At 39.3% G+C, this 27,607-nt stretch overlaps 2 protein-coding genes across 2 annotated transcripts; one reads left to right on the top strand and one right to left on the bottom strand.

The window, feature by feature from the left end:
• Positions 1–3,319: 3,319 nt before the first annotated feature.
• On the bottom strand, positions 3,320–9,505 carry ghitm (growth hormone inducible transmembrane protein). Its single transcript, XM_056366749.1, has 9 exons — positions 9,427–9,505; positions 8,927–9,073; positions 7,224–7,326; positions 6,774–6,885; positions 6,521–6,662; positions 6,217–6,325; positions 5,780–5,968; positions 4,244–4,415; positions 3,320–3,938 (listed from the first exon to the last, which is right to left on the bottom strand). Exons 2-9 carry the CDS (start codon positions 9,044–9,046, stop codon positions 3,851–3,853), a joined length of 1,035 nt encoding a protein of 344 aa, XP_056222724.1. The 5' UTR covers positions 9,047–9,073; positions 9,427–9,505; the 3' UTR covers positions 3,320–3,850.
• A 966-nt stretch (positions 9,506–10,471) lies between these two features.
• Positions 10,472–20,025, top strand: LOC130162009 (carbohydrate sulfotransferase 3-like). Its single transcript, XM_056365429.1, has 3 exons — positions 10,472–10,724; positions 14,835–15,050; positions 15,236–20,025. The coding sequence occupies exons 2-3, from the start codon at positions 14,971–14,973 to the stop codon at positions 16,461–16,463; spliced, it is 1,308 nt and encodes a 435-aa protein (XP_056221404.1). The 5' UTR covers positions 10,472–10,724; positions 14,835–14,970; the 3' UTR covers positions 16,464–20,025.
• The last annotated feature ends 7,582 nt before the right edge of the window (positions 20,026–27,607 follow it).

Below are 27,607 nucleotides of genomic sequence, written 5' to 3'. Positions count from 1 at the left end.
TCACATTTTCAGTTCAGTTTTAATGTGCGTATGTCATGTTGCACACAATGTTTGCCACTAAGCACAAGTCTAAAACTGTAAGACGTCCTTCTGGTGTGAATCATTTGCAGATTAAGCTGGTGAAAACCAAAAAGCTGAGCTCAATTCGGGGGCACAGCCCAAAAATAAACAGCTGATCTGATTATAAAAAAAAAAGGAAAGAAAAAGACGTGTGTGACGTTTGGATCTTGCAACCCTCCACGTATCTGATGACGATCAAAACCCTGAAACGTCATATTCTTTATTTTTGAACACAATTTCCACTTTGCCCTTGGGGGGGTTTTGCACCTTCTTGTTTTTCAGCAGTTGTCATGTGAGCGCACGTTCGCTGGCGAGGTTAGTTCACTTGATTGACTTACTCACTTCGAGGTGCAGACTTTTGCTCTCCTTGTATTCACAGGTATAAAAATAGTGTCTGATGTTCAGTGACACCCTCACATCTGACTGGTTGGCAGCCAATGATAAATCTGCTCTGTTCATGAAAATAAACGAAAGAAACCGTGGACTGCTCAGTGTTTATACTGGAGTTTGACAGTGAAGACACATGAATTAGATGTTACTCAAAATCAAAAATGTAAAGATGTTTAGTGATTGGATTACCTTTACTGATTTACTATCATATAATAATCATAACATTGTAATGCTACTAATTGTATATTATCGGAAGGTTTAATTAATGATTTTTCTGTATCTGTAAAGGAACTATTTACTATGGCTTCCAGATAAATGTAATGGAAATAGCTTATTTTTAAAGTAGAAGGCCTATATTTACTAAATATATATATATATATATTATATATATAAGTAGCATTAAACAGAAATACTCAAGTAAAGGCAGTGCTTTGAGCTAAATGCCAGCTTTAGCATGCTAACATACTGATATTTAATGTTTATCATGTTCGTTTAGTGTGTGTAACTGTGGGTGGTCGCGGTGGTTGGATCACTCACACTTAATGAGAAAAAAAACAGAGAGAGATAATAAACTTTCTGAAGCAGCTTCAGTTAATCATTAGTTGCTGATGTAAATATTTACACCAATAATCAACATAAGTATGAAAATAGTTAACTGTGTAAACAATGTAAATTTATTTTAAATAAATTAACTTAAATACATGAAATACTTTTCTTCTAAATATTACAGTGTCTTTTCATGCTAATATTTGCTAGTTAGCACTAAACACAACATATGCTTGAGGCCTGGTGATGGTGCTAGAGTTTAGTTCAGGGGATTGAAGGCAATCCATCATATAGTTGTGGAAACATTTCACTAAGAGCCATAAACCTCATGGTAGCACTAGAGGAGAAGTCAGGGGATCACCAAAGTTATGAGGATTCATCAACATGAATGTCTGTGCAAACTCTGAAGGCGATATCTCCAGTAGTGGTTAAGATATTTCAGGGTGGACCAAAGTGGTGGACTGACATTACCAAAATCTAAAATTGAGCTGAAACACTGCACAGTGAAAGGTTTAGTCTGATATGAAAACAACCTACAGTGCATCTCTGTGCGATCATAAGACAAAGTGCTTTGAGTTCTTAAGGTATTGTGGGTAAAAATGGTCAAACTATAACACACACACTGACTCAAGCTTTCGTTAAGCAGTAAAATCCCTGGACCCTAACCAAATATTGGTCATCAATCTGAAAATGACTGACAGAGGGCAATATTTATCCCCAGTAATGGCAGCTCTCCGCATGCTGAGGCTTTCCCCCAATATCATCCATTATTGCCCTTTTTATCCCTCCCATCTGCAAGGTTTTTAAATTCACAGTTTATATGAATCATAACGATCCTAAACATGAGCATGATCTAAGAGATTTAAACACTGCCTGGCAGCTGTGTGCTCCACGTGTATGTGCTTTAATGAAGCACCTGCATATTTACAGATGTTAGCATCTGTTGCAAGTGCCCTGGTTTGGAGGTTTAATTTTAGAGGAGCGGCCAGATGGTGGACAAGAGGATTACTACGCTAAGCCTTTGTCATCTGCTGCTACACACTGACTGTTTATAGGCAAATACAAGGTGGACCCCCGCTGGTCCCTCAGTCTGGTGTAGATGACAAATGATAAAATACACAAGGTTTTAATTATTTAGAAGCAGCGACAGGTTGTGGGCAAAACTGTACAACATTTTCTCACACTGATTATAGACTCCGCTCACTATTAATCTTAGCTGCTGCTCTAGTTGTTTGAGTGCTGGTGGTTAGTTTTACAGGTCACTGAACTTATTTCAAACATCCATCAGTGTCACCAATTTCTTATATTATGCACCTAAAATGTAATTATTGTTAGCATTAGAAGTTTTTCAACAAACAGAACAGATTATTCTATTGTTGTAATAGTCTATTATATCATATCACATCAAAATAAGTTTATAACTAAGTTATATTTGATGCTCAGACAGAATCAATGCAAATGTATGAATATTTGGTATTATTATTACAAATGTCCATAATGTGACTTTCTAAGAAAATAAATGACTGACTAGAAAAAAGAAAACAAGTTTGATAATTGATTTAAGAGGAAATAATAAGAACCAAGACTCTGTAAAAGGATATTAACTTGTTAGGCAATAGGACCACAATATGATAATATTACTGTGCGTTAATTACACTTGTATTCAAGAGCCCCAAAAACTAATGCCGCAACGATCAATCGATTAGTTGATCAACAATCGTTTCAGACATTTTTTAAAGTAAAAATTAAGAATTTGATGTTTTTCTGTATATGTTTGTAAATTTAATATCATTGGGGTTTTGACTGTTGAAATTATAACATTCATTTTTCACTATTTTTGACATTTTCTAGACAAAACAATTAACAGGCTAATTCAGAAATCAATCGGCAGATTCACCAATAATGATAGTGATTATTCAAAATTCATCAGTCATTTAAGTTTATGAATGAAAAATGCTATAAAATGCATTTTTTACTTTTTTAATTTACAGTGTTTTTCACTTAATTTTGACATAGTAGGAAAAGCACAGGTGTTACTAGTAACATTAACAATAGCTCTGTTGTATTCAGCTGTCCCAGTGAGCCGACATGAACAACACCAGGACCCTGAAACTGAAGCAGCTAAATGGAATTCAGACATTACATTTCTTATTTACACCTGTTATTTCCCTACTGTGACATGTCAAACTATCTTTGGTGAGAAACACCTACAGTATGTCAGGAATCATGTCATCTCATCTTCTGCTGGATTTCAATATCACTTTCCCAAAATAGATACAAGCTACAAGTGAGCTCACACAGCAGCAACATCTGACAAAAAACATTCCTTTTGACTTGTTTATTGAGCGATTCCATTCTTGAAAATATTTTCCCAGATATATAGGAACTAATGCCAACCTCTTTAACCCATCGCAGAAGTGCAATATCAGTGTATACTGGAACAATATATTCATATCACATTTGTTGTGATTATGGTTGACATTTGTGGTATTTCTGCTGCATATACCAGATTCTTGAACTTTCAAGAGAAAATAAATAGAAAACATAAAGTACAATACAAAGAACATCTGAGGCAGGAAAACCCCTCAGGTTAACCAGATACTTCCACAATCAAGATAAGAGCTTTGTCTGTGTGTAATCAATGTACAACTGTGCATCTGTTTAACTTTGACCAGCGACACACACCAGAGAATGCAATCATCTTCGCTCACTTGCAAAGCACTCATGTTTATTTACTAGTTAGACAATAGTAGCCACTAAAAGATAACACCTGGTGTATGCTGCTAGTAATAAAACATGATTTTGCTTAGTTCTGTGAAAGGTGAAACTGAAGCTGAAGTAGGAACGCCGCTGTTCACTTCCTTTTGCCACCACCACCGTTGGCCAGAATCATCACAAGCCTCATGAAGATGTTCAATGTGTCCATGTAAATCCCCATACACCTGTAAGATTATCAAGAATTTAACATCCACACCTCAGTGCAAGTGCATACAGTGGTGATAAAAAAGTGTGTGAACCGTTTAGAATGAACTGCTTGTCTGCGTTAATTGGTCATAAAATGTTATCTGTTAATTAACGAATGAATTAGTTGAAATAGATTGTATTTGTTGGTAAGTGCAAAATAGATGCAGAGCTGACCATAATTTAAGAAAATGTATACCTGGATGCAAGGAACTCCAAACGTTTCACAAACATTACTGTGTAGAAAACCTTTAAAATGTACTGTATATTTCCTGGAGTGACTTACGCGTTGATGGGGTCATATTTCTGTACACCATAGAGTGGGTGTGTCTCTGCCCTCTTGATGACCTTCTGTGTATCATAGAGAAGGAACATGCTGAACAGGACCAGGCCTCCATAGACGGCCACTGAGTAAAGGCCTGCTCCAAATGCTGAGGTGGGTGGCAGGAACATTGATCCTGAAAAAGACAGGGACATATTCTGTGAGTCTGACAAGCACAGATTCAGTACAGTGGTGGATTCAAAGCGGTAGCATCGAGGGCTAACTGATTATCTAATTATGTAGGTAGCTGAATGACCAACTACCTATCTGAAGTTTTTACACTTACTTAATTGTTAACAAACATATATACATTTTTAAATCTGAACTACAAATTGTTCTGATTTGTCTAACAAGATCATCATGTGCACTTTGATGCTCAGAAATTGAACCATGACAGAAATGGCGCTCAGTCATGGCCAGATTTCTGTCCATAACTGCAACCAAATTAGATTCTTATACATAAAAACAAACACAGGAAAAAGGAGAGCATGTCTGCACACTGAATTTTGCATGTACTTTTGTTTTTTGCCCTGCAGTTGTACCCAGGTGGGGAGAGGTGTGCACACTATCCACTTTCTTTGTTTCTTTGCTAAAATGAAAATAAAAAACAAACTATACCTATGTTTAGGTCTAGATGGGCAGGTACAGTGTTTAGATCAACTGTGTGAAGAATCTTGAATATAGAGTCTTGTTACACTATCTGACAAACACATATATACAAAATATAACCAAGGTCTTTACATTTTTACAGTTAAATTTCCCATTACATTAACAAATCCTCCTCATTTATAGTACAAGTTTGACTTTCATAAGCCTATGTCAAGCCTGTATAGTTTCATTAGTAAATAAGTATGCTCCATATATTACACCAGTTACATGCTGTAGTTCATGCTCATTAATTCATACAGAGCTCAAATATTCTTTTATTGTCTGACGTTGAGCAAATTCATTTACATAAATCAACCAGATTAGTTGTGTGAAAAATAACACTTTAGGTGTGATTTACTCATCAGGTTTGCAGTTTATGGATTTTGATCTTATGAAAAGGTTTCTCATGTGGCACAGGACATTATCATTAAAAAAACCCTCAATACCTGAAGTTTAATAATTAGCTTTTTAATTTGTATTCAAATTGTCTAATTTAAGTTAGGGACATTTTGCAAAGATGTTCACACTTCTATACTTTCAGTGTCATCAGTTGTAAACACTGCAACACAGAACCAGTGTAATGTAAATGGGAGACTGCAGTTTACATTGACATTGTCTATGTATAGAGTGCAGACATTACTGGTGTTCAGATCAACAACACTGTAATGAAAAAAATGCAGCCTACTCAGTCATTGATATGAATGAGACCACTGATTGCGGTAGCACAGCGGGTGCTGAAGCACCCTCACATTCTCTAGTATTTGCAGTGCCATCTTCAGTGTTCACACTTTGAAGTATTATCTGTGGTGAAACCTAAACAGGGTTTCTGAAGTGAAACTGCATTATACTAACCAATAGAGGAAGCGAAGACCACTCCAAAGCCCACGGCCAATGGCCCACCCATATTGAGGAACTTCTCGCTCGGGGCACACATGGCCACAGTAGACAGACCTCCCACAATGCCTGCTGTGTACCAGGCGGCCCTCATCATCAGAGGCCCTCCCAGGAGAGTAAGAGGGGCGATGACAGCACCCATGACACCTTATGAATTAATACAACAGAAAAACAGCTAAATACCGCATTCAAAACAAACAACAATTAAACAGATATATGCCATACGTCTGGATGTACTGTAGGTGTATTGAATGCTACAGCAGGTATTCCTCACTGCGCCTTTTACATGACTGCCATCTAGTGTTAAACCAAGGCAACTACATGACAGAAAGAACAAGGCTGTTTGGGACAACAGAACAGAGTCATATATTTCCACAGGAACTTGTCTTACAAACCTGCATGGAGCATCCAAGCGAGATGTTTAGGCATTGGGCTGTGCTCATATGAAATGGACCTGACCAGCATGCCAGCGCCAATCATGGCTGCAAACGTCGCTCCAATAGCCTAGTTTAGAACAAATTAATAACCCATGAACTCACATATCAAATACATCTGAGCCACAACTGAAAAGTGCAAATAATAAAAAATGAAATCTGTGGTTTATTAGCCTTCAATTTAATTTTAAAAAAGGAATATTGCAATATGGTGAGGACTTCAAAAACACATCTGTGTGTGAGTGAGTTGAGTTATAAAGCTTACCAGCCAGGATCCTCTCATCATCAGACCCATAAGCGCCGGGGTCCTGCTCACAGCTACAGCTGACAGAGCAGTCATTCCAACACTGCCTGCAAAGTACATGTAGGTGGAGTGGATCCTGTCCTTCACATACTGAGGCCAGATCCTGCAGAGAGAGGGAAAGAAAAACAAACGAAAGTCAATCACGGACACTTTCTAATGATCTGTGCTTCAGAACAAAATGAAAGAGCAGCCGGTACAAAAAGTTGTTACTCACACTGCTTTCTCAATGGCACCAATTTCGTTTGACATGCCGAGTCCGTAGTAACAAAGAGCTCCAAGACCAACTGCTGCACCTCCAGCCAGAACCATTCTTCCCATGCTGTCAACTAGGGACAGAACAAAAATTGTTTAAACACATTAATTTCCATTGTACCATACCATAAACCTAATTACTTGTAAAGTGTTGAAGACCAGGAATGTGACTGTCCCAGGTATAAGGTATAATTTGTGCTTCAAAAGAAAATTTTATTATATGCAGTAGTCATTTTGTTTACCATAAAAGAAGGTTTCCATCAATGTGGGTTTATTATATTCTTTGCAAAACTTTTAGACTATTAGATTACTATTAGACTCAAAAACTGTTTGAGAAGGTTGACAGCATAAAACTCCAGTTATGTAACAGTTTGTAATAGAATATGTAAATCATATACGTCACCGTACTTACTTCTAATGGCGGTATCTGTTGCTGGCTCAAAAGCTGCATCTTTCAGCTGGTCTTTGGTCGTCCTCCCACGACGAAAACCAAATCTAGCCTTAGAGGAAAAACCCTGATAAAAGAAGAACAGGCATTAAACAAGCAAATACTAATTAGGTGACTAGTAGTATTTTCCATACACTAATTTATTTGAGGCAGCCTGTCACAATCACTCTGAATGGATCACTCTGAATCTAAATATAATCACGCAAGGAAGGAAGGATTGTTGTTGGCTTTTCCCCACAGAGAAGACAGCTAGCATAACTACGAGTCAATACTGACTGCTCATGCAAGTGGATAACGTTAGTGTTAATTCTATAACTGATGCTGAATGTTTGTCCCTTCAATCCAGATGCATATTTGAAAAACATTTTCAAAAACTAAAAAGGTGCGAAGACAGTCTGGACCAGAGGGATTACCAAGACAAAGTACCTAGACACTTGCATTTCCCATTTGTGAAAATGTGTGAAAATGCACATGGGAAAGCTGAACAGTCTGACCAGTGTGATTAGCTATCCAATTAATTTGCTTCAAATATTTCCGGGATTCAACCAGCACTGCTGTGGCAGCTGAAGCAGCAAGAGAGGGTCAGGAAGGGATAGCTCTAGCTAATGAAAAGAGACATGTAGGAGAGGAAGAGGAGGACACCAGCCAACATGCTGCTGTGGGAGAGCCAGCCAGGGCAGAAGCAACAGGTAAAGCAGTATATATTGTTCAGTTATTTATTTATCTATCACAAAGTCCTAGGCAATTAAAATATTTGCAGTGTTTAACCTTATATACAGTATTATTTAATAATTATTTTCGAAAGCACCACTCCCTGGTCAGCTACCTTCACAAATAGAATCCAATCCTGTGGGAAACACTGTCTAGGATTTTATGCCCAACTTCTAGAAATCAAAACCACAAACAATCAGCGAGTGTGGAACATATATCAGTCAGTTGGCCTACAATGCCTTATTGAACTTCTATCATTTTAGATTTTAGATATTGAGCTGGCGGTCTTATTGAGAGCAACCTCGCTGAGAGGGAAGGTTCAGATGCACTAATGAGGACACTAATGGGACAAGACTGGCTCAAAGTTGCACCACATCAGTTACTGGACAATTTTTTCTATCCTGTTTGAAACATCTGAATTGCTGCCAACATATCTTATTTCGTGATGATGAGGAATATTAGGCTTCTTCTAGTTACTTTGCTCTCACCCAGGACCCTGGCTGAGGCAAGTGCTGTATACAAAACAAAGTGGAGTGGAGGCATTATCTGACATTTATTCTGTTTCTAGTCAAATTGTAGACTTTGTTTCGAGTCTTAATCTGTCCATCAATAAGATATACATACAGTATTACAACAGACTGGATGATAAACTCACAAGTCACATCAAGGAAAGACTCATTTGGATGTATTTAAAAAGAACTAGGGACTTGACACTTTATGTACATTAAATGCTTTAAGGGGTTGCTTCTAGACATTCAAGGCCAACTACATGATTTAATTGTTTATGTATTTCAGTTTCTGCTGTTGTGACCAAAGATTTATAAGAGTTTCTTCTAACCTTGTCTACTGTTTTCATAGCAGCAATAATAGTAGTGGTGTCATCCTAATGGACAGTTGACACAATTACGAAGAAGCTTGTTAGAGAGCTATGTGTGCCAGTGTTAACTTTACTGTACCTGCTGGGGCCTGAGCAGGGGTGGACAGGCTTTCAGAGTGGGTGCTCTCAGGGCCGGGGAGCCCTGCCTCAGCACGGATAAGGGGAGACTCCTCAGGCATGTCAGCCTCGCAACCAACATGGTCACTGTATGTTATCCTGTATCAGCCTGAGATATAAACACAGGTACAGAAACTGAGTGCGACATGATGCTAAGTAGCACATTGGTAGCCCATTTCTGTCTGTTTGATTATGTGGAAATCACAAAGTCAGTTAGGAAAAAAGGTTTAAGTAATACAACAATAATACCGAGAAGAAAATAAACTTTGATATCCTACTGTTTCACTACTTAAGTAACCTAGCTAACGTTAGCTAGCACGACATATCTGCGTAAAAGACAGTCTTTTAGACACTACAGGTATTTCCGTTTTAGTTTAAGAAAATAAACTAACTAATAACATTACTAATACATTTTCAGTGACATGCGGATGTTATTTTGAGGTACAATTCAAAGTTACATACCGAGAGAGCAACGTTCGTCGTTCACCTTTCTGGGTACAAGTGCGCAAGTTTCTGACGCAACTGTTTTGCAACCTTCCTGAAAATTCTCAATGTGTGCGTCATCATTAAGCGACACGTTTGATGGGAATTGTAGTTCTAAATCAGTCAGCACTTTCTATCCTCATATCACCGTTATCTGTAGTCGAATAAGTATTCAATTCCTTTAGACATAAAATAGAATATACCGAAATGTAAAAATATACTACCTGCATTCAAAGGGTTAATTAGCCTAATAATAAATTTAAATATCAAAAAGTGTTACAGACGCACTATATTATTGTTTTATTATGTCTGATGCAGTAATGAGTTAAGAGTGATGTGTTAATGTTGTAAGTGATCGAGTTGGAGTTAATTTACTGAATACATTAAAAAAAAAGTCATATCTTATGATCTGATCTTATGTTACATATGAAAAATGTTAATCTGCAAGGTTACTATTTAGCTACAATGTAGTGGAATAAGAACAATATTTCCCCTTTGAAATATAGTGGATTATAATTATAAAGTTCCTCAAAATTTTACGGTACATTCATTCAGTAAAATGTTATCTAATATCCTTTTCTCGTCATTATTCTAATTTTCTAAACTTTTGTAACCCTGAAATTTATCAATAAATAAAAGTTGTAATTAAGTACAGTAATTGAGTGGACGGTAGACAGTATCTGTGTGTGTTTTCTACCCATTCCACCTAAAGCTTTATATAAAAGTTGGGACGCACAATTCGTTTATCTCCACTAGGTGGAGCGCTTGCCACTTCTTTTGTTATGACCATCAATAACTACTAAAACACAAATTTGGGCTAAATAACTGCAATTTCGGGCCAACACCCCGTTGTTTAACTTGATATTGTAAATCATTTGATTTATATGTAAAAGTTTGTTTTGTTATCTCTTATTACAGACTATAAACTGCGGCTCTGTGAGGGGCCAAGGCGGTGCGCCTCCTGCCTGAAGCTCCGCTCCTTTGGACCAAAACTTTCTCATGTGATTCACTGAGTCGCAACTTGTTGGATGGACTTGTCCTTCAGTTCACCGGGTGGCCTGACCTGCAGCCTTATCAAACATGATTCCATCTGAACTACAGGTTTTACTTACAAAAACTAGTTCTGCCACTTCTTTTGGATTTGACTGTTCTTTGTCGCACAAGTGAAGAAGTAATGGAATTCATCTCTATCCGGAGTCGCTCCTGGAGGAAAGGCTGATCAACCTCACGGATGAACCGGAGCGGGACGCCCTCAGACACCGCGGCTCATCATGATGGTGGGTATGGAGAGCAGAGAAACTGGTCCCCTTAAATTTGAATGATACTTCATAAATAACTAAAACCTATAATATCACCCAGGATGAGTGTTAAACTGTGATGTAATCATACGAATAACTTATACAAAGTAAGAGGGAAATCACTCACTCTGACAAATAAGTCATTTAAAGGAAGTGACTTTCATGGACAGTCTGTTTTATTATGAAAGCATGACTTCAGTTTGCTCAGCTTGTCCTTTTGACCTTTAACTTCAAGATTTCAAGAGGCCCTAACCACTATTCCATTACATAAATCAGACTTTTAACTCTTTTATGTCTCCGTTCAATTTGCTCATAAATCACTTAACAGCAAAGTCACTGCTCTAGATTTACAGTATTACCATGCATGCACGTATTTGCTGCATAACCACTACATCTACTGTCCACAACATTGTCCAAAACATATACACCCCTGTAGTAATTAAACCTTAAACCTCCTATACACACTCTTTTATTAAAACCTGTCAATTAATATTCCCCATATATGAAATTACTACTTTTAATACATATTTGGCCAAATAGAATTTTTGGCAAGATCATTAATTAGTAGTATTAATGACCCCTCTCAAACAAAGGTTGAACCACTTTTCTAAATGAGTGGCTTTTAACCATGGCAGCGATACTTCAATTTGATGGTAACAGATAGCCTAATAACTCACACTGTAACTTACCTATAACCAGCAATTAAACTGACCCACAACAGACTTTCCTTGTTTTCTTTGTTAAGGGCCTATGCTATACATTCAATAACACACTCTAGATGTCCTGATATAGACAACAATGCTGTTTTATCACGTTATAGCACAACATTGATATATGATCCCACTGTATATCATGATTGAAAATTGTAGATTTTCTGGAAAGAAAATTCAGATAGTTTGTGGATAAAATAACCAGATGGGAATGTCTGTTTGGGTTATTTCATCAGCTAATTTAACAATTTACATGGTTTAAGCTATAGCAATGCATCCTGTCATATTTTAATGATGTGTTTTGTTTGTTAAAGCTTAACCCGCAAAGTCACTTAAACTAGAGCTATCAAATAAATATAGACCAGAACAATACATTTTATAATGTTACCTTCATTGATTTATAAGATTTCCCACAATGACTTAGTACAGCCAGAAACATCACAAAGGTAGATACCATGGTATAACCATTGTAGAAAATTTACAGTTGACAAATGTCTATCATCACACAATATAACCTGTAGTATCGCCTAACCCTACTCCGCCATTACGTTTCAAACATTTTGTATTTTCTAGTCTGTTATTCTTGTATATCAGGACACATCCTCCTATAATCATCACACCTAAATACTATATTTCTGAAAGGATCTAAGAAAAAAAAATCCCTTTATGCGGTTGGAAGGGGATATTGTGTGACATACAGTGTACATCTGCAACACAATCCCCAGCAAAGTGGAGTTTGGCTGGCTGGTGTTTAATTTGTCTTCACATGAGATTTACATTAAATAAAAGGCAGCTATTAAAAGCATTTGTAACAAGATGATAAATGGTGCAGTGGCGGTTTTGTTATGAGCAGATGATCAAACGTGTCATATGCCTCAGTGGTTTGTGAATATTCAAGAATGTCAGCTCGTGTGTATTTTTTTTTTTTTTTACTTAACACAGCAGATGCAATAAGCTGAGATAATTGGTGTACATCTAATTTACCATATAAATGACAAACCCCCAGACTATTTATTTTCTTGAAGAATTATTGTAGCTTTTTTGATCATTTCAAATCATATATGGAGAAAAAGTAAAACTGCTGTAATACAGTACATTTTCAATCCCACAGAACTACAGTATTGTAGTCAGTAATCATTCCCTCATGTCTTATTCATTAGGCCAAATCATGTGTGGTGTTTGTCTTAATTTGTTCAGGTACAGTCATAGTAGAAAATAAACTGCAGAATAAATATGCTGTACTAAAAGTGTACATCTACACAAATCCTCTGTTGGTTTACTTAGACAAACTGTGACTGTGTATTTTCAAATGTTAAATAAGCACTGAGCGTTTAAGGACTTTCCTCTGATTCACCCAACTATCTGACCAGTTCGACATGACTTGTAACATCCAGGGGCTTAGTCACTGACCCTATGACGTGTGAATGACCTGGGAGTTTATGTTCTGCGATCTTAGCCCACAGGGGGTTTTAGAGTCACTCCTGTGTAAAGAGACCTTTGTGGCTGTGGCATGCGGCAGGGTGGTGCAAGACGGAGCTGATTTTTCCTCCCAGTGAAAACGTGTCTCAGTGTACAGGCTGTTCACCTTTTCATTACATGCCGTTCCACGTCAACAGTGCTCTATTGGAGCTCTAAACTTCCCATTCCCTCCCGGAGAATTTCACAGGCAGCATCCAACCATTCCCTGTGTTTAGACTGTAGTCACTTGGACTGGCTTCTGTGCTCAAAACTGCCCTGGGACAGAGGTTCCAACAGGATGTGAGAACTGGGTCTCCAGATGTGTTACACAGAAACTCAAAGACATTCAGGCTCATCAGAATTCAGAAAATGATGGTCATGTATCAGGTTTTTCATTTCTTTACACAGTGCTGCTTGTTTCGTGTCAAACACATGAGTACCTTGCTGTGGTGAGTGAAAAGGCTGGTCTGTTGCTTGTGGCTCTGCTGATTAATAGCACCAGTTTCACTAATGTGTCGGCCCCCTAGGCTAAACCTGCAATCCATAAGGAATCACAGCCACACTCAGGATTCTGTTTCTAGCACCTGACAGATCCAATAAGCGAATGTTTTCACAAACCTGGATGCCTGATTCAGGATTTAAAAACTCCTACTGCAGATCTTCTGTGTGCCCTCATATATACTTTTGAATTCCTAGCTGAGGCATGTTTGTGGGCACACATCAAAATTACACTTTGCCAATTTCCTCAGAGAGGAGACTGTCTCATTTACTCTTGCCGTGCTATTGACCCTTTCACTGGCAGAGGAGGTAGGCAGGATTATGTTAAAATCTGAAGATTAGTCAGGGATCTGAACCAAGCTGCTATTATCTTAAAAGTGAACTAATATTAATCCCACAGGAATGTGCAAGATATTCCCAAATAGGCATCATTAAAGCCACCCTTATCTTCATTTGACTACCCACTGTCTGCCCTCTGCAGACTTATAAACGACCTGAATGGCCTCCAGGCTCACAGCTCTACAATTTATGGCTCTGTGACAAGCAGGCTTTCCCCTTCAATTTCAGAACTGTGCAGTTATACCTCTTAGAGTTTGGACATGTGCCCCCCCCCAGTCTCAGTCACTCTTTTAGAAGCACAAAGGCATATTATGGGGAGGCAGCGAGTCATTAACCCATCACCAGATGGTCTACTGTACCAGCAGTTGTCACTGAGGGCCTCTGTTGAAAAGCTCTTCTCTCAGTGTTGACATGGAGGAGCAGCTGGTTGTTGGACCACAGGCTGCCCTGCTACCTATCAGTGGGAGGTGGGCTTATCACTCTAACCCAGACAACTCGGACTTTTTAAGCAAGCAGCTTTACAGTTGTGGAATTACAGTTTAATTACAAAATTGTGCTCGACTGCAGTCTGTCACGCATATTTCATTTGTTTTTCTGCTCATTTTTTAAAGTAACTTCTACAAAGACTGACTCATAAATGCAGTGCACCAGCTTTCAGTCTTTGCATGGTGGGTGGGCATGTTTCCGAAATGCACTGGTGCACTTAAAGATAACAAGGACTTCCTCGTGGGAAGGCCTGGCTTAGATTCCAGTATAACACACTCAGCTATTTTCTATTCTTACCTTCTTCAGATATGATATTTTTGTCTCTATGTAAATCTTTGGCTTTACAGAACACAGTTACAGTGATCCTCTGCACACCTAACAGATGGAGGGAGAAAAGAGTCATAGAAAGGAGAAGAGCATCTGTGTAACCACTGCTCTGACTCAGCACCACTGCGCAGTTTCATATATGCAGCAATAGAACTTCAACTTCCTGCTTTCAATAAACAGCAGACAGGAAGAATTGAGAAGTAGGTACTCGCGGCCTTGCTCAAATGTGCAAAATGTGTAACTGACAGGTTGATGTTCATTTCATTTACAGGGTGAAACATCGCCTACAGCGAGGAATACAAATAACTGGAAGGCTCTTTAAGAAGGCGACAGGAGACTTACGAGATTGGCAGAACCTATTAAGAAGCAGTCTGTAAAAGCATATCCAGACACAGCTACATCCAAGAATGAGGATCAAATACACAATATCCATTGTCTTTTTTGTGGCACTTGTTATCATTGAGAAGGAAAACAACATTATCTCAAGGTAAGTCCATTTAAGTGACCAATGGAGCATGTTTTTGATTTCCAGTAGGTTTGTGTATTTGTATCTTTTCCAAGCTTTAAATAGGTATTTTACAAAAAAGTCCTTGAGGTAAACAATAAGGCTGTGACTTCTTTATGTTGACTTTGAACGCTAATACGACTATGTGGTTCCTCTCTCACTCTCAGGGTGTCAGATAAGCTCACCTTAAAGCAGACCCCCCAGACCCCACTACAGCTCAGTGGCTTTTCCCACATACTGCTGAAGCACAATGGTTCCTCCACCTCACTCAGCAAGATGGACCCCGCCTTCCTGCAGATGAAGCAGCGCCTGGAGAACTACAGTGAGCACCAGGAGGTGATGACAAGGGCAAGGAAACACATTCTCCTATTAGCCACCACCAGGACGGGCTCCTCGTTTGTGGGCGAGTTTTTCAACCAGCAGGGCGATAACATGTTTTACTTGTTTGAGCCGCTCTGGCATGTGGAGAAGATGTTGACACTGGAGACCGGCGGCACCAACGCCACAGCGGCGGCCAAGGCGTACCGCGACGTGCTCAAGCAGCTCTTCCTGTGTGACTTCTCCCTGCTGGAGAGCTTTCTCGACCCCCTCCCTGTGGACCATATCACCACCGCCCTCTTCCGCAGGGAGTCCAGCAGCTCTTTGTGTGAGGAGTCAGTCTGCAGCCCCTTCATCAAAGGGGTCTTTGAGCGGTATCATTGCAGGACCAGGCGCTGTGGGCCCCTGAACCTGACCATGGCGTCTGAGTCCTGCCTCCAGAAGGAGCACAGGGCCATCAAGTCAGTGAGGGTGCGCCAGCTGGAGACCCTCCGTCCCCTAGTTGAGGACCCACGTCTCGATGTTAAGTTCATTCAGCTGGTTCGGGATCCTCGGGCTGTACTGGCTTCGCGCATGGTGGCCTTTGCAGCCAAATACAAGAACTGGAAGCAGTGGGCCATGGGTGGGGACGTACCCATTGATGACGAGGAGGTGAGGAAGCTGAAAGGAAACTGCGACAACATCAGGATGTCTGCAGAGATCGGCCTCAGGCAGCCGCTGTGGTTGCGCGGGCGTTACATGCTAGTTCGGTACGAGGACATCGCTCGGTTCCCCATGAGGAAGGCAACGGAGATGTACAGGTTTACCGGAATCCCGTTCACTCCACAAGTGAAATCCTGGATCCTGAAGAACACCCAGGCCTCCAAGGAGACCAGTGGTGTTTACTCCACACAGAAAAACTCCTCCCAACAAGTAGAGAAATGGAGGTTCAGTTTACCTTTCAAAATAGCCCAGGTTGTCCAGAAAGTTTGTGGGCCAACGCTGAAGCTTTTTGGCTACAAATTTGTAAGCAGTGAAGAAATGTTAACAGATAAGTCTGTTAGTTTGATTGAGGATAAAGTGTTCAACTTTTTATAGACTTCAACGGACATGAACTCTGAACCATGATGCAGGAAAAAACAACATTTCTGAAAACTCTAGCTGATATTTGATGACTGATATTTATTAGGGTCTTTTATCCTGATACAGAGAGCTGTATATTTTATGATAGTGTGCTATTTAAAGTTTTTTACTATTTAAAATAGTTTGATGAAGACAAGGTATTGTTGAGCAGAAAATACATTGAAAGCTTTTAACTATTGACGTGAGGATGTTGAAATGTTACATATGGGGTAGAGCATGGTGACAATGGGAAGCTAGATTATCTTTTTGCACTCGGGAGTATTTTCTCTGTCCAATGTAAACTGTGTCGTTTAGCAAATTTAGGAAAGTCCTAAGGGAGATAGCTGTGGGTTTGTGAGCAATATACAGTATTAGCTGTTACACAAAATTCTAGGAACCTCAGTTATTTTTGTCCAGCGACTCCTGAATTAGCAACACGAGCTGCTTTTACACCAAAGAAACTTGAAATGAAATGTAATGCATAGCAAAAAGAATGAATTGCTTTGTATAGCAATGCTCATGGCAGGAAGAGGAAATACCAATGCTTTGCCAGGTTATTTCTACACAAGAATTAGATTTAATGCTCCATGCTAAATTTATTTATTTATTCTTGTTGCTAAAATGCCATTAAGACTCCAATGTGCTCCACAGGTTATTTTCTGCCCCTGCAGGGGAACTTTTCTTGCACACGTATATAGTAGTTTGCTGTACATGCATGTTTGTAATTGGGCCAAAAATAGTTTGAAGTTGTCCCTCTGGATTGTAGGGACCCTTTCTGTAAAAACAGATGTTTACACTGCTACTGTATGCAAACATTCCAACTGCAGCTGGTTTGCAGGATTGTGCGAGGTTTGTCAGCAGGTTTCTGTCTGTTGACACAAGTCTCTTGGCTGGTGATAAAAAGGGGCCCCCCGATAATCTGGTGTGCCAGACTGTTTGATGATGTTCCAGTCTGTTCTTTTTGCATTTTTTGTTGTTGCAATAAACATTATTTTACTCACTAATTTTTAAGTGAGGGCGCAATTATAAAATTGTGAAATTATCACATCTGTGCCACTTGTCTGAAAGAGTTTTGCATCCTGCAGTCAGAGGCACAGCTTCCTCTTTCTTTCATCTTCTTCGTAGAGGGGAAGCAATGCAAAAAAACAGGAAGAAAATGTGGCAGATCAATATCTGGACACATTTCATTTAAAAAAAACCTAATGGTGGCACTGCAGGTCAATTGCAGGATCATGAATGTATGTACAAGATTTCACAACAATAGTGATCATATTTCAGTCTGGACCAAAGTGGAGGACCAATAGACTGACATGATCTTATACTGTTGTTGTCTTGTATTGTTTTGGACTCTAAGGGCTGGGTTTTGCTAGAAAATAACTAGTTCATACAATGTGTTGTCTGACCACATCGGAAATCAAACCCCCCTCCCAAATTTGACATCTTAAAACTTCTGGGGGGAGGGCGTCTCCAAAGCTATTCCAACATCAGACAAGCAGTTTTGATAGAGGATATTGCTGCCTTGAGGTCTTCCTGTTATTTTGTCCATTACCAGCAAAACTGCTCATGGCTGGTTCACATTTATTTGTGTGCATATAAGAGTTTGTTGACCTATTTTGTGCTTTGTGCAAAGAAAGAAGAGAATCCATAAAAGAAACATTCACAGTTCATTTCACAGCTTTAGTTGTGAAACACACCCGCACTGATTTCCAAGCCTTTTTTGTTTGACTGGTTAATTGAAGCGTCTCTTGCTTTTTTTTAAACCAAATTTTCCTGCACACTGACTGGTTTGTCTCTGAGGAGGAAAGAAGGAAAGATACTGTGGAGGCAGCTGCCTTGACTTCCAGTGTGTTTACCACTGTGGGCCTTGCTATTTAAGTCTCCTAACCTAGTAATTACCCCAACTTTACATATAATGTGGTCCGAGTCATTTTGGTCCACCTGACCCCACCCGCTTACAGAAATGCAGAGAGGCTTTCGTTTATACAGTCACTCTCTTTCTGTATTAATTCTCTTTATATACTAAGCAGTGACTTTTTTGTTTAAACATTTATTAATTCTCTCATTCGTGCTCTCACACACTACTAAGCTAAACCACCTCAGTGCACTTGAAGTACTATCAGTCATGTCAACAGATCATTATCTGGTTAGTTTGGGCTGATTGTTCTGTTTTAGTAAAGTGTTACCAGGTCTGCCGCGTCAGACCATAAACCTAATGAGAAGAGGTTCAGCATTCATAAACTCTTATATTGGAGTGGCTTTATGTGGGACGTGTGGAGGGTGGAGTCACTGTATGGTTGGGGCAAATATAGAATAACCACTTTCCACTGAATTAAAGCCTCCCCCTCCCCACCACCCCCGGTGGTAAAATGTGGGCATTTAGGTAACCCCACCCTCCTTCTCTGTTATATGGTGCCCTGCCACATCAACCGTGAGGGGTTTTCAAAATATGCAAAACAGCCCGAGCAGAGGATCTGAATGAACGATACCCATTGCTGCAAGATCTGTGATAAACAGACACAAAATTGAGGTGACTCAGACGTGTCTCAGAGCTACACATAAAACTGGTGCTGTTGTAGGCGATAATGATGGTTGAGGAGGGGACATAAATCTAAATACACAGTAAATTATCTTACACGGAGGAATGCAATTCATAAAACTCAGGTTGTTGCATGTGATAATGAGTGACTATGTGGACTGGGAACAGAATTTCAACGCACAAAACTCACTGCATACAACTCATGAGTGATGAGGAGACAAATTAAGCAGTTTTCATCTCTTATATAAAACTGATGTACAGGAAATATCACTATTATTGAGTCTTCTGTCGTCTTTGACCATTTTCCAACCGTACATAAAATCTATACGGGCAGTTTTTGAGTATATCAGCAGAAGATGCATTAAGCTCTCTGGCAAATTTTGCATAGGAAGCACTTCTTGGCTGATATCATGCTGCTTCAAATAAAATTCAGCCTGTAAAATGTTTTTTTTTTTTTTCTTTTTGTTGGCATTTATTGAAACTGGATCAAGTGTCACGTGAACTGTCTCGCTGTTATTAAAGCCAGACATTTCTCTAATTTTGTGCTTAAACAGGAAACGGTAACCTGGGGATTTATGAGTGCTGTTCTTTTTGGTTTCCTTCACACATACAATCATAGACACACATCAAGGATCTGATGTGGTTTGGTTTCACTGCCACGGCCCGCACTGATGTGTTTGCTATACACAGTTTTCTCAATGCAGTTTAGAAATTACATCAAACACCAGTGTTTCTCAAATGCAAATGACCAGGACAGCAAAAACTTATCTACATGTATGTACATCCCTTAACATCCTTTTATCCTTATCTATGCGTCCATTCACCTTTCAGTGGGAAGTCATGAACTATTTAATCACACTGTCTCACAGAAGACGCTTGAAATCATAATTGGGCAATTTTACACCAAAGATGTCACTGAAACACAGAGTAACATTTTTAAATTTCTTTGTGACATGACACATGACAACTTTTTTTTTTTTTTTTTTTTTTGTGAGTACTCCGTTGCGGCTGACCACCCCATAAAAGCCTTTGACAGAACGGAAACGAAAGCCCGTTTTCTCTGGATTTAGATCCAGCAAAACATGTTAAAAGCGCCTATGAGATGTGGGCAGAGGCCGAAGCTGTCTGACCATTACAGCCACCAAAATGTATAAAGAAACAAAATAACATTAATTGTGATGACTGTGGTATCTTTAAAAAAAAAAAAAAATCCTGCAACTGACAGTAAAGTCTGTATTGTTAGAAGTAATCTGAAAATCCTACTTCTTAAGAAAAATTGTAAACTTCTCAGTTCTATTTCTGCTACTTTCTGTTTGAATTTTGTTGATGCTTTAGGGCCGAATGAGCCCTGCTCCCAAAAAAGACCGATTAGATTACTCGAGGGCATGTGATGCGATAAACAAGAGGGATTTTCTGCCCAAATACAGTCAAATCTTTGACTTTCCTGCTCGTCTTTTTTCTGTTGAATTGCATTTGTTTTCACTGGAACACACTTTATCATTTTGATTATGACCTCACTGTTTATGCACAGCACTGCCAACCCCTTTACCCAGTCCCACAAGAGACCATGAAGCATTACTCCCACCCTAAATTTAGAAATCCGACGTTTCATGGTTTTAGCATACTAGCATACCATTTTGTGTCAAGTCTGCCCTCTGCAAAACAAACAATGGCTTTGAGCGTGAGGGGAGAGTTTAAGTAAATACTTGGGGTTAGGTCAGCAGGTGGTGCAAAGAAAACAAGATGACAAAACGCTGCTCTGATTCTCAGTGAATAGGTGTCATTCACATATTTGCTTACCGTTTCCTTCTTTGCTCAGGTGGAAATACACTCATCATGCATATACTTCAAACCAAGGCTCACATTCCTTTGTCAGGGAATTTAAAGCCACACAATTCATTTGTGCCATGCAAGAAAAGCATAGAATATTTACAATTGTGAACATGTTTTTCTTCATCTCTTTGTTTATTTCCCAAATTTCTGCATTGTGTCTTACTAAAGTCCTGCATAGCTCAAAGAAAACAAGCCTACTGTAGGTTTCTCGAGTACCAGATGTGTCACCATTCGCATTTTGAATTGGGTTTTGTGAAAGAAACTGTTTCCCCTGCCAGATCTGGTGGGCATACGAACACAAAGCTTCAGTCTTTCCTTACATCAATACCTCCTTTTGTGTCAGCACCAAGCTAGAGCGAAGGGGTCCTTAAAAAAAATTTAGAGCTACTGAATGGTTCGCTCCATTTGTCCCACTCTGATGGCTTTGCTCCAAATTCCGAGTAAGTGCCTTTCTACTGCCACTACTAGTCACAATAAAACAGACATTACAGTTTAGGGCTAAAAGGAGCAGAAGGAGCACGGGGTGGCTAATGAGAAACATTAAGCGTCAATGGAGAATCTCCTCATTTCCCTTAAGATGTGGCCCTGATGCATTTACCAATTATAGATGAATCTCCAGCCTCTACAGTGTAATGACAGGCCTTTTCCTTTCTGACATAACTGATGCCATGTGAGCACTGGCCATGTGATGCTGCTGGCATGGCTGCCACAGATAAAAGGATCCGATAAAGATGCTGAGAAATGTTTTTACAGCACCAGAATGACCGCCGGAAGCAGACAGCCAGTATCCATTTTTACATTTAGGAAACGGGGGGTGGAGGGGGTGGAGAAAGTGAACCGCAACCATTCACAGAAGCAAAATTGTGGGCTTTCATTCCCACCTTTCTGTTCACTTTGATGTTTGTCTTCGAGAAGGAGAAACAAAGAATGATTTGTGCTACTCATAGCGTAACACGCACCACTGACCGAGGAGTGGAGACAGTTTATTTTGAGTTTTAAGTTGAACAATAATTACAGACTGTGGTGCCCTGTTGTTGGATTCAGAAGTTGGAGTTGTCATAGCAAACATTAAATAGATTTTTTTGATATATATTTATTATACTGTGATAATTTTAATATGGGTCAGTGACGAAAATAGAGCCGTGAGCTGTATTAATGATATGCTTATGTCCACATTTGACCACAAACCACCGTGCTAAAATAACTGAGTGTCCTGTGTGCCACGCCGCAGCAGGCTAGCATGTCACTCATAAAGGAACAAAATGAGGATCATATGGTCATTTGTCAACTTTAATGTTGCTAACATGCACCTTAAAAATGCTATTTAAATAGGTTCAAGTGATGAACCTAATAAATCAAATCTGGGCTGGTATTTTACCAGGATGTCCATCCAATTCAACCTAACAAGGAATCTATAAATGATAAGAAAATGAAATCCTTCATAGCTTTCTTCTACCTTTTGTCTTATGTCTTGTTCTATCTCCACCTCCTCTAAATATACATTATATACAACTGTAAGAGGAGTCAACACCACAGGAAACAAGTCAGCTCTTTCCACAGGGGCCAGTCTGATTGGGGCAGCAGGAAGGGAACATTTTCATACCTTTGCCTAGGCCATTTCTCGTACACAAAGCTGCTCTATTTCTCGTGCACAAGGCTGTGGTCTTATATGGTTCATGGTGGGTGCAGATAAAGTACGGGTAACATTCCCCCTTGATGAAAAACATGTTATATAAAGAGGCCAGTGCGTCTAACAAGCTAACATTTACCTTCTCTTATTGCAAGATTCTTATCAAAAAAATGAGGTCCACTCCCAAAAGGACACCTACAATATGTACCCACATTGTTTCCCATCCCAAGAACCACTTGTCTTTGCCTTTGTTGCAAGTCAAGCTGGTTCACAGTTACAATACTTGTAGAACTTCTTTAAAGAATATCTCATCTATAGGACAAAAATATGACAATAAGAGACAAAGATGCATTCTGCAGTGTAGTTCTGGCTTTGTATTGCTGCCGGTGCACGAGGTGTAAATTACCATTATGTATTTTGTTCTGTTTTTTCAACTCTGTTTAAAGGCACTTCGATGTGAACAGCATCACCTGTCTTCAATTCAGTAGTACATTCAGTCTGTCGCTACTCCAAGCTGTCACATTCAGTTCAAAAAACAAAACAAGCACCAAGGTTAATAGATCAGCAGCTAAGTCTTTGCAGCAGTTATCACATGATGTTTGTTTCTGTGGTCTCATCATCTTCATCATCATCATCATCATCATCATGAATAAACCTAGCTAAACTGCTGCTAAGGTTAACTAGCTTAGCAGGTCTCAGTATCTGTGATCTCAGCTTCTTATCAGGTTTAATGAATGTAATTTGGTGGTTAAGTTATTTTTAAATCACATATTTAGAGGCAGTAAATTGTAAATTAAAGGGGGGCCATGGCTCAGGTGGTAGGTTGGCCGCTCTTCCCCGGGTTGGCAGTTCAGTTCCCCCGAACCCAGGTTGTGTCAGGGAGGGCGTCCGGCATAAAACCTATGCCAAATCAAATATGCGGATGGTGATCTGCTGTGGCGACCCCTCACGGGAGCAGCCGGCAGACAATGATGAAAAATTGTAAATGAAATTATTATAATAAAACTTACCAAACACAATGCATTATACGCTGTAACTGTAAATGATCAAAATGAAGTTAATTTTCGTACAAACAAGTTAAAAATGGACGAGAAAGTGAAAGAACACATTCTGTTTCTCCTCATTTCATGAACCATAGTGGCAGTATCTACATTTGAGTAAATTAATCAACCTAAAAAGGCGTAAGACAAAGGCATTCCAAACTTTCAACCTGTTGCGCAGTTTGCTGGACAGTTTGGAGACTTTAAAACCTTCACTGCCTCCGTAGTTAGTGCTCTCTGCCTTAGTTAGACCGCATGGTAAAAAAAAAAAAAAAAACTGTTGGTTTTATGTCGCAGTGCACCTGCGTCTCCCAGTGAGGACAGATTCAGGTGTGCATTCTTTTAAACAAAGGACAGAAAAAGACTTTCATTATTATTATTATTATTACGGAGGCGGGGCAAACTGGACGGGTGCTGCACATACCACACAGGACAACCACCGCTGGCCTCAGAGCGACATCGCCTGCAGCTACACAAACATCTGTGTGGCACTAGAATGTGCAGAACAGGTGGTCAGGCCAGGACCCTTCATTAATGCCTGACGACAGATGAGCACCAGTTGACTGAACTGAAAGCGCCTGTCTTCGTATGACTGACAATCTCCCTCTTAAGTCAATATACACTCAGTTGGCAGTTTATTAGGTACACTTAGATAAAACTGATGCAGTCTAATCCACAGTCCTGCAATAAATCCTCCTCTACATGAAGTTTATAATGTTCAGTGTTGAAACTGTGTTAAAGAGGCGTTTGTTGTTGATTCAACATTTTGGAGGAAGTAGTTTGTGGTGCTGTTGAACTGTGGTGAAGGAGGTAGGTCATGAAGGTAGGATTTATAGCAGGACCGTTGCATCACACTACATTAGTATTAGCCAAGTTTACCTAATAAACTGACAACTGAGTGCACTTTATCTTTATCTATTGCAGAAGTGCCTGACCACAGTATGATACACTTTTTTTTCACATTACATTTACATAAAGGGACTTCAGTTTGTTTCCCACGCTTACACTGGTGCAATTTGTGGTTCGGTTTCTTGCTCAAGGACACTTAAGGACACTTATCTTTGCTCCTTGGCAAGAAAAAGTTAAAGAGCCCCTTCCCCCTGCTCCTATTTACCCTCTTTCAACCACGCTGGTACTTTGTTCATTTCTGCAGGAAAGAGGCCCCTCCAAGGGGGGAGACACACCTCTCTTTACTTTTCCAAGGGCAGGAGTGGAACTTTTGAAGCTGATGGAACACCTAGTCCCTTGTATTTAGCATTTGGGAATTTGGTGCAGTTGATCTGTGGTTTAGTGTCACCTTTACCCAGTTTTTATGTAAACCAGGATGAGTTTAAAATGCACTGCAGGGAGCAGGATCACATATCAGATTTTTTTCAAATAACATTCTATTTGAATTTGCCGTGACATTAATAAATGTAAGTGATACACCAAATTAGGAGACTTGGGGTTAAATGACATAATACATAATCCAAACAAAGCAGAGCCACAAGCCACGTGCGCCTCTCACATGGCTCGTAAATGACCAGTTGCTCGGGGGTGGATAAGTCAGTTCCCATGCTCGCCCTTGACTTTTCTGTTTCACAGATGCTGCTAATCAAATGTCTGGCAGACTGATGTGTAACCCAGCGGTTGATAATCTGATGGCAGCAGCTTGAAACAGAGAGAGCTGTGACTGTGGCTCCGGGGGCCCCCTCCAGCTGCTTCACATAGCTGGTGTTTGGCTAAAAGAAAGATAACATGGCATGAGATTGTAGAGACTGAAGCAATGATTAACATGAAAACACTCAAGTCAATTATTTAATGACTCAAAATCTTTATTGCTGTTATGTTTACACAATTGCAAAGCCACTAATCTAACAGACCACAAAATGGTTTATGTACTCCAACTAATGAGTAGATAAATAGATTATAGTGCAGTAAGTTAGTGTTAGTTAGTTAGCGTAATTTGTTCTTGGAATATAGTTCTCAATTCTTACAAATGTCCAGAAAATGAGTACCGGTATATATAGGTCTATGTGTATATTGCGAACATGTGTTTGTGAACTAAATTACCTTTTCTACACATAAAACAATCATTTCAGTTTCACTGTATCTAATGAACTGTATTAACAAAGGTTACAATTAAGGTTGAGCTCCGTCATTACAGATGCGGGGACAGGTGTGTCTAACTCTGAAATACATTTTGTTTTTATTTCCATGTTTGTTAAATGCATACAAGTAAAAAGTGTAGACAGAAGACCAAGTACAGGCACAAATGTACCATTTGTATTTTCTTGAACTGAATCAAAATTTTGTTTGGGTGAAACTCTTCATCACAAATCACGGCATTTACTTAAAGTGTGGGTTTAATGTTCATCATGAAATGATTGACTGTCTTTATCATTAAATTTATATATGTTCTTTCACAATTTTTCTTTTACCTGAAAGGTAACTTTTACTATTTTATATCTACTATGCTGATAATTACCTTGATTTTAATTTCACTTTCAATCTGATTTGAAAGTGTATATATACTGTATAATGAGTTTACTACATCATATATAAACATTGTATAGGATTCATGTATTACATTAAAAGACCTGTAATATATATTTGAAATGTATAGTTTATATATTTCAATAATGTAATATGGACATTGTATGTTCAATATAGTATGGATATTGAAAGAACATTTGTGTTGGTTTCTGTAGGCAAGAAAGTTGCCAAATAAACAGCTAATAAAACTAATAATAAAATATGCTCTGCTGCTTGATCAATATCACTGCTTTCCTGGTGATTTGACATCATCTAAAAATTTTAAAAATGCCATGATCAAAACGAAGATAAAATGAATGTAAAAGTGAGCATCTTTACAGTCTCCTCACTGGGACAAACCAACGTGAACTCTGTAAAAGCAGAATTACACCTCATAAAAAGAGATAATTCCTATGTTTCTGTTTTGACTTCTACGTCAAACTAAAAGGCGTAAACACCCACCGCGAGCCCCACAGCACAACTGCAGCCCTTAAAACTACCTCGAAACTCTTGGTTTACGTGCAAACTTTAAATAAAGTGCAATCTCCAACCTTCAATTTTAGCTTTGCAAGTCAAGCCGAAAGGCCCCTGGTTTTACAGAGTCAGTGATTTTCAAACAGAGACCAGTCTGAAGGAGTGAACAAACCCTCAGTGCTATATACAACACTGTATGGTTGGCTTGGACAACATGCTAACAATTTACCAGAGAGACCACCGGAGGAAACCCAAGAGAAACATGGAAAACCTGCTGCTGTACAGTAGCCTGTGAGACACGTTCAAATGGGTTTTAACTTTAACAGTGAAGAAATTAGTAAAGTAGTAAAGTATTCTACAAAGATCATTTCCCTCTGTTTAAAAATAAAAGCTCAGACTCTCTACTGAAAAAATGTGTCTAGTAACCTGGAGTCCCTGTAGAGGTCAGTGTGCTCCAACACAGCAGTAATAGGTGTAACTTTGTCTTTCTCCCCCAGCAGCAGTACAATCATTCATACACAGCCATCACTCTTACCAACATATATTTTGAGCGTCTCTGTATGACATCACAATGCTCTACCCTCCAACAACTCGTATACTCTAATTTACAGCCTTGCACATACTTGGATATATTGTGTTGACAGATATATGTGGAACTGTGAAGTGACTGTGTTGAGTTACAGTAACTCCACAAAGAAAAAAAAAGAAGAAGATATTTGATCTCACTTTTACCGTCTCTCCCCTTCAGTTTAAAACAAGATTGTGTGACGGGTCGGGAGCATTTCTGACTAATTCTGACGTCCGCTTGAATTTTCTGATGTGCTAAGTTTGCACAATGGCAGCAGCTACTCCAAGTCTTAATTGTGACTGAAGAAAAGTGGTCATGGGCTTCCCTGTCTGGGCCATCTGCATGGTGTCTTCTATGATTGCTTCCTGATTTTCTATAGCAAGGAAGTGTGAGGAATTACCTCTTCAAAGGCATGTGTGCCCCACCAGCACTAATCCCCAGTTAATGGCCAGTAGAGGCAACAGACCCCAACAACCTCACATCCTGCAGAGGTTTCATGTACATAATTCCTTTGCCAGGTTAAAA

This window comes from Seriola aureovittata, chromosome 21, assembly GCF_021018895.1.
Source record: "Seriola aureovittata isolate HTS-2021-v1 ecotype China chromosome 21, ASM2101889v1, whole genome shotgun sequence".
Taxonomy (NCBI): Eukaryota; Metazoa; Chordata; class Actinopteri; order Carangiformes; family Carangidae; genus Seriola; species Seriola aureovittata.
This window is presented reverse-complemented; position numbering and strand designations above follow the sequence as displayed.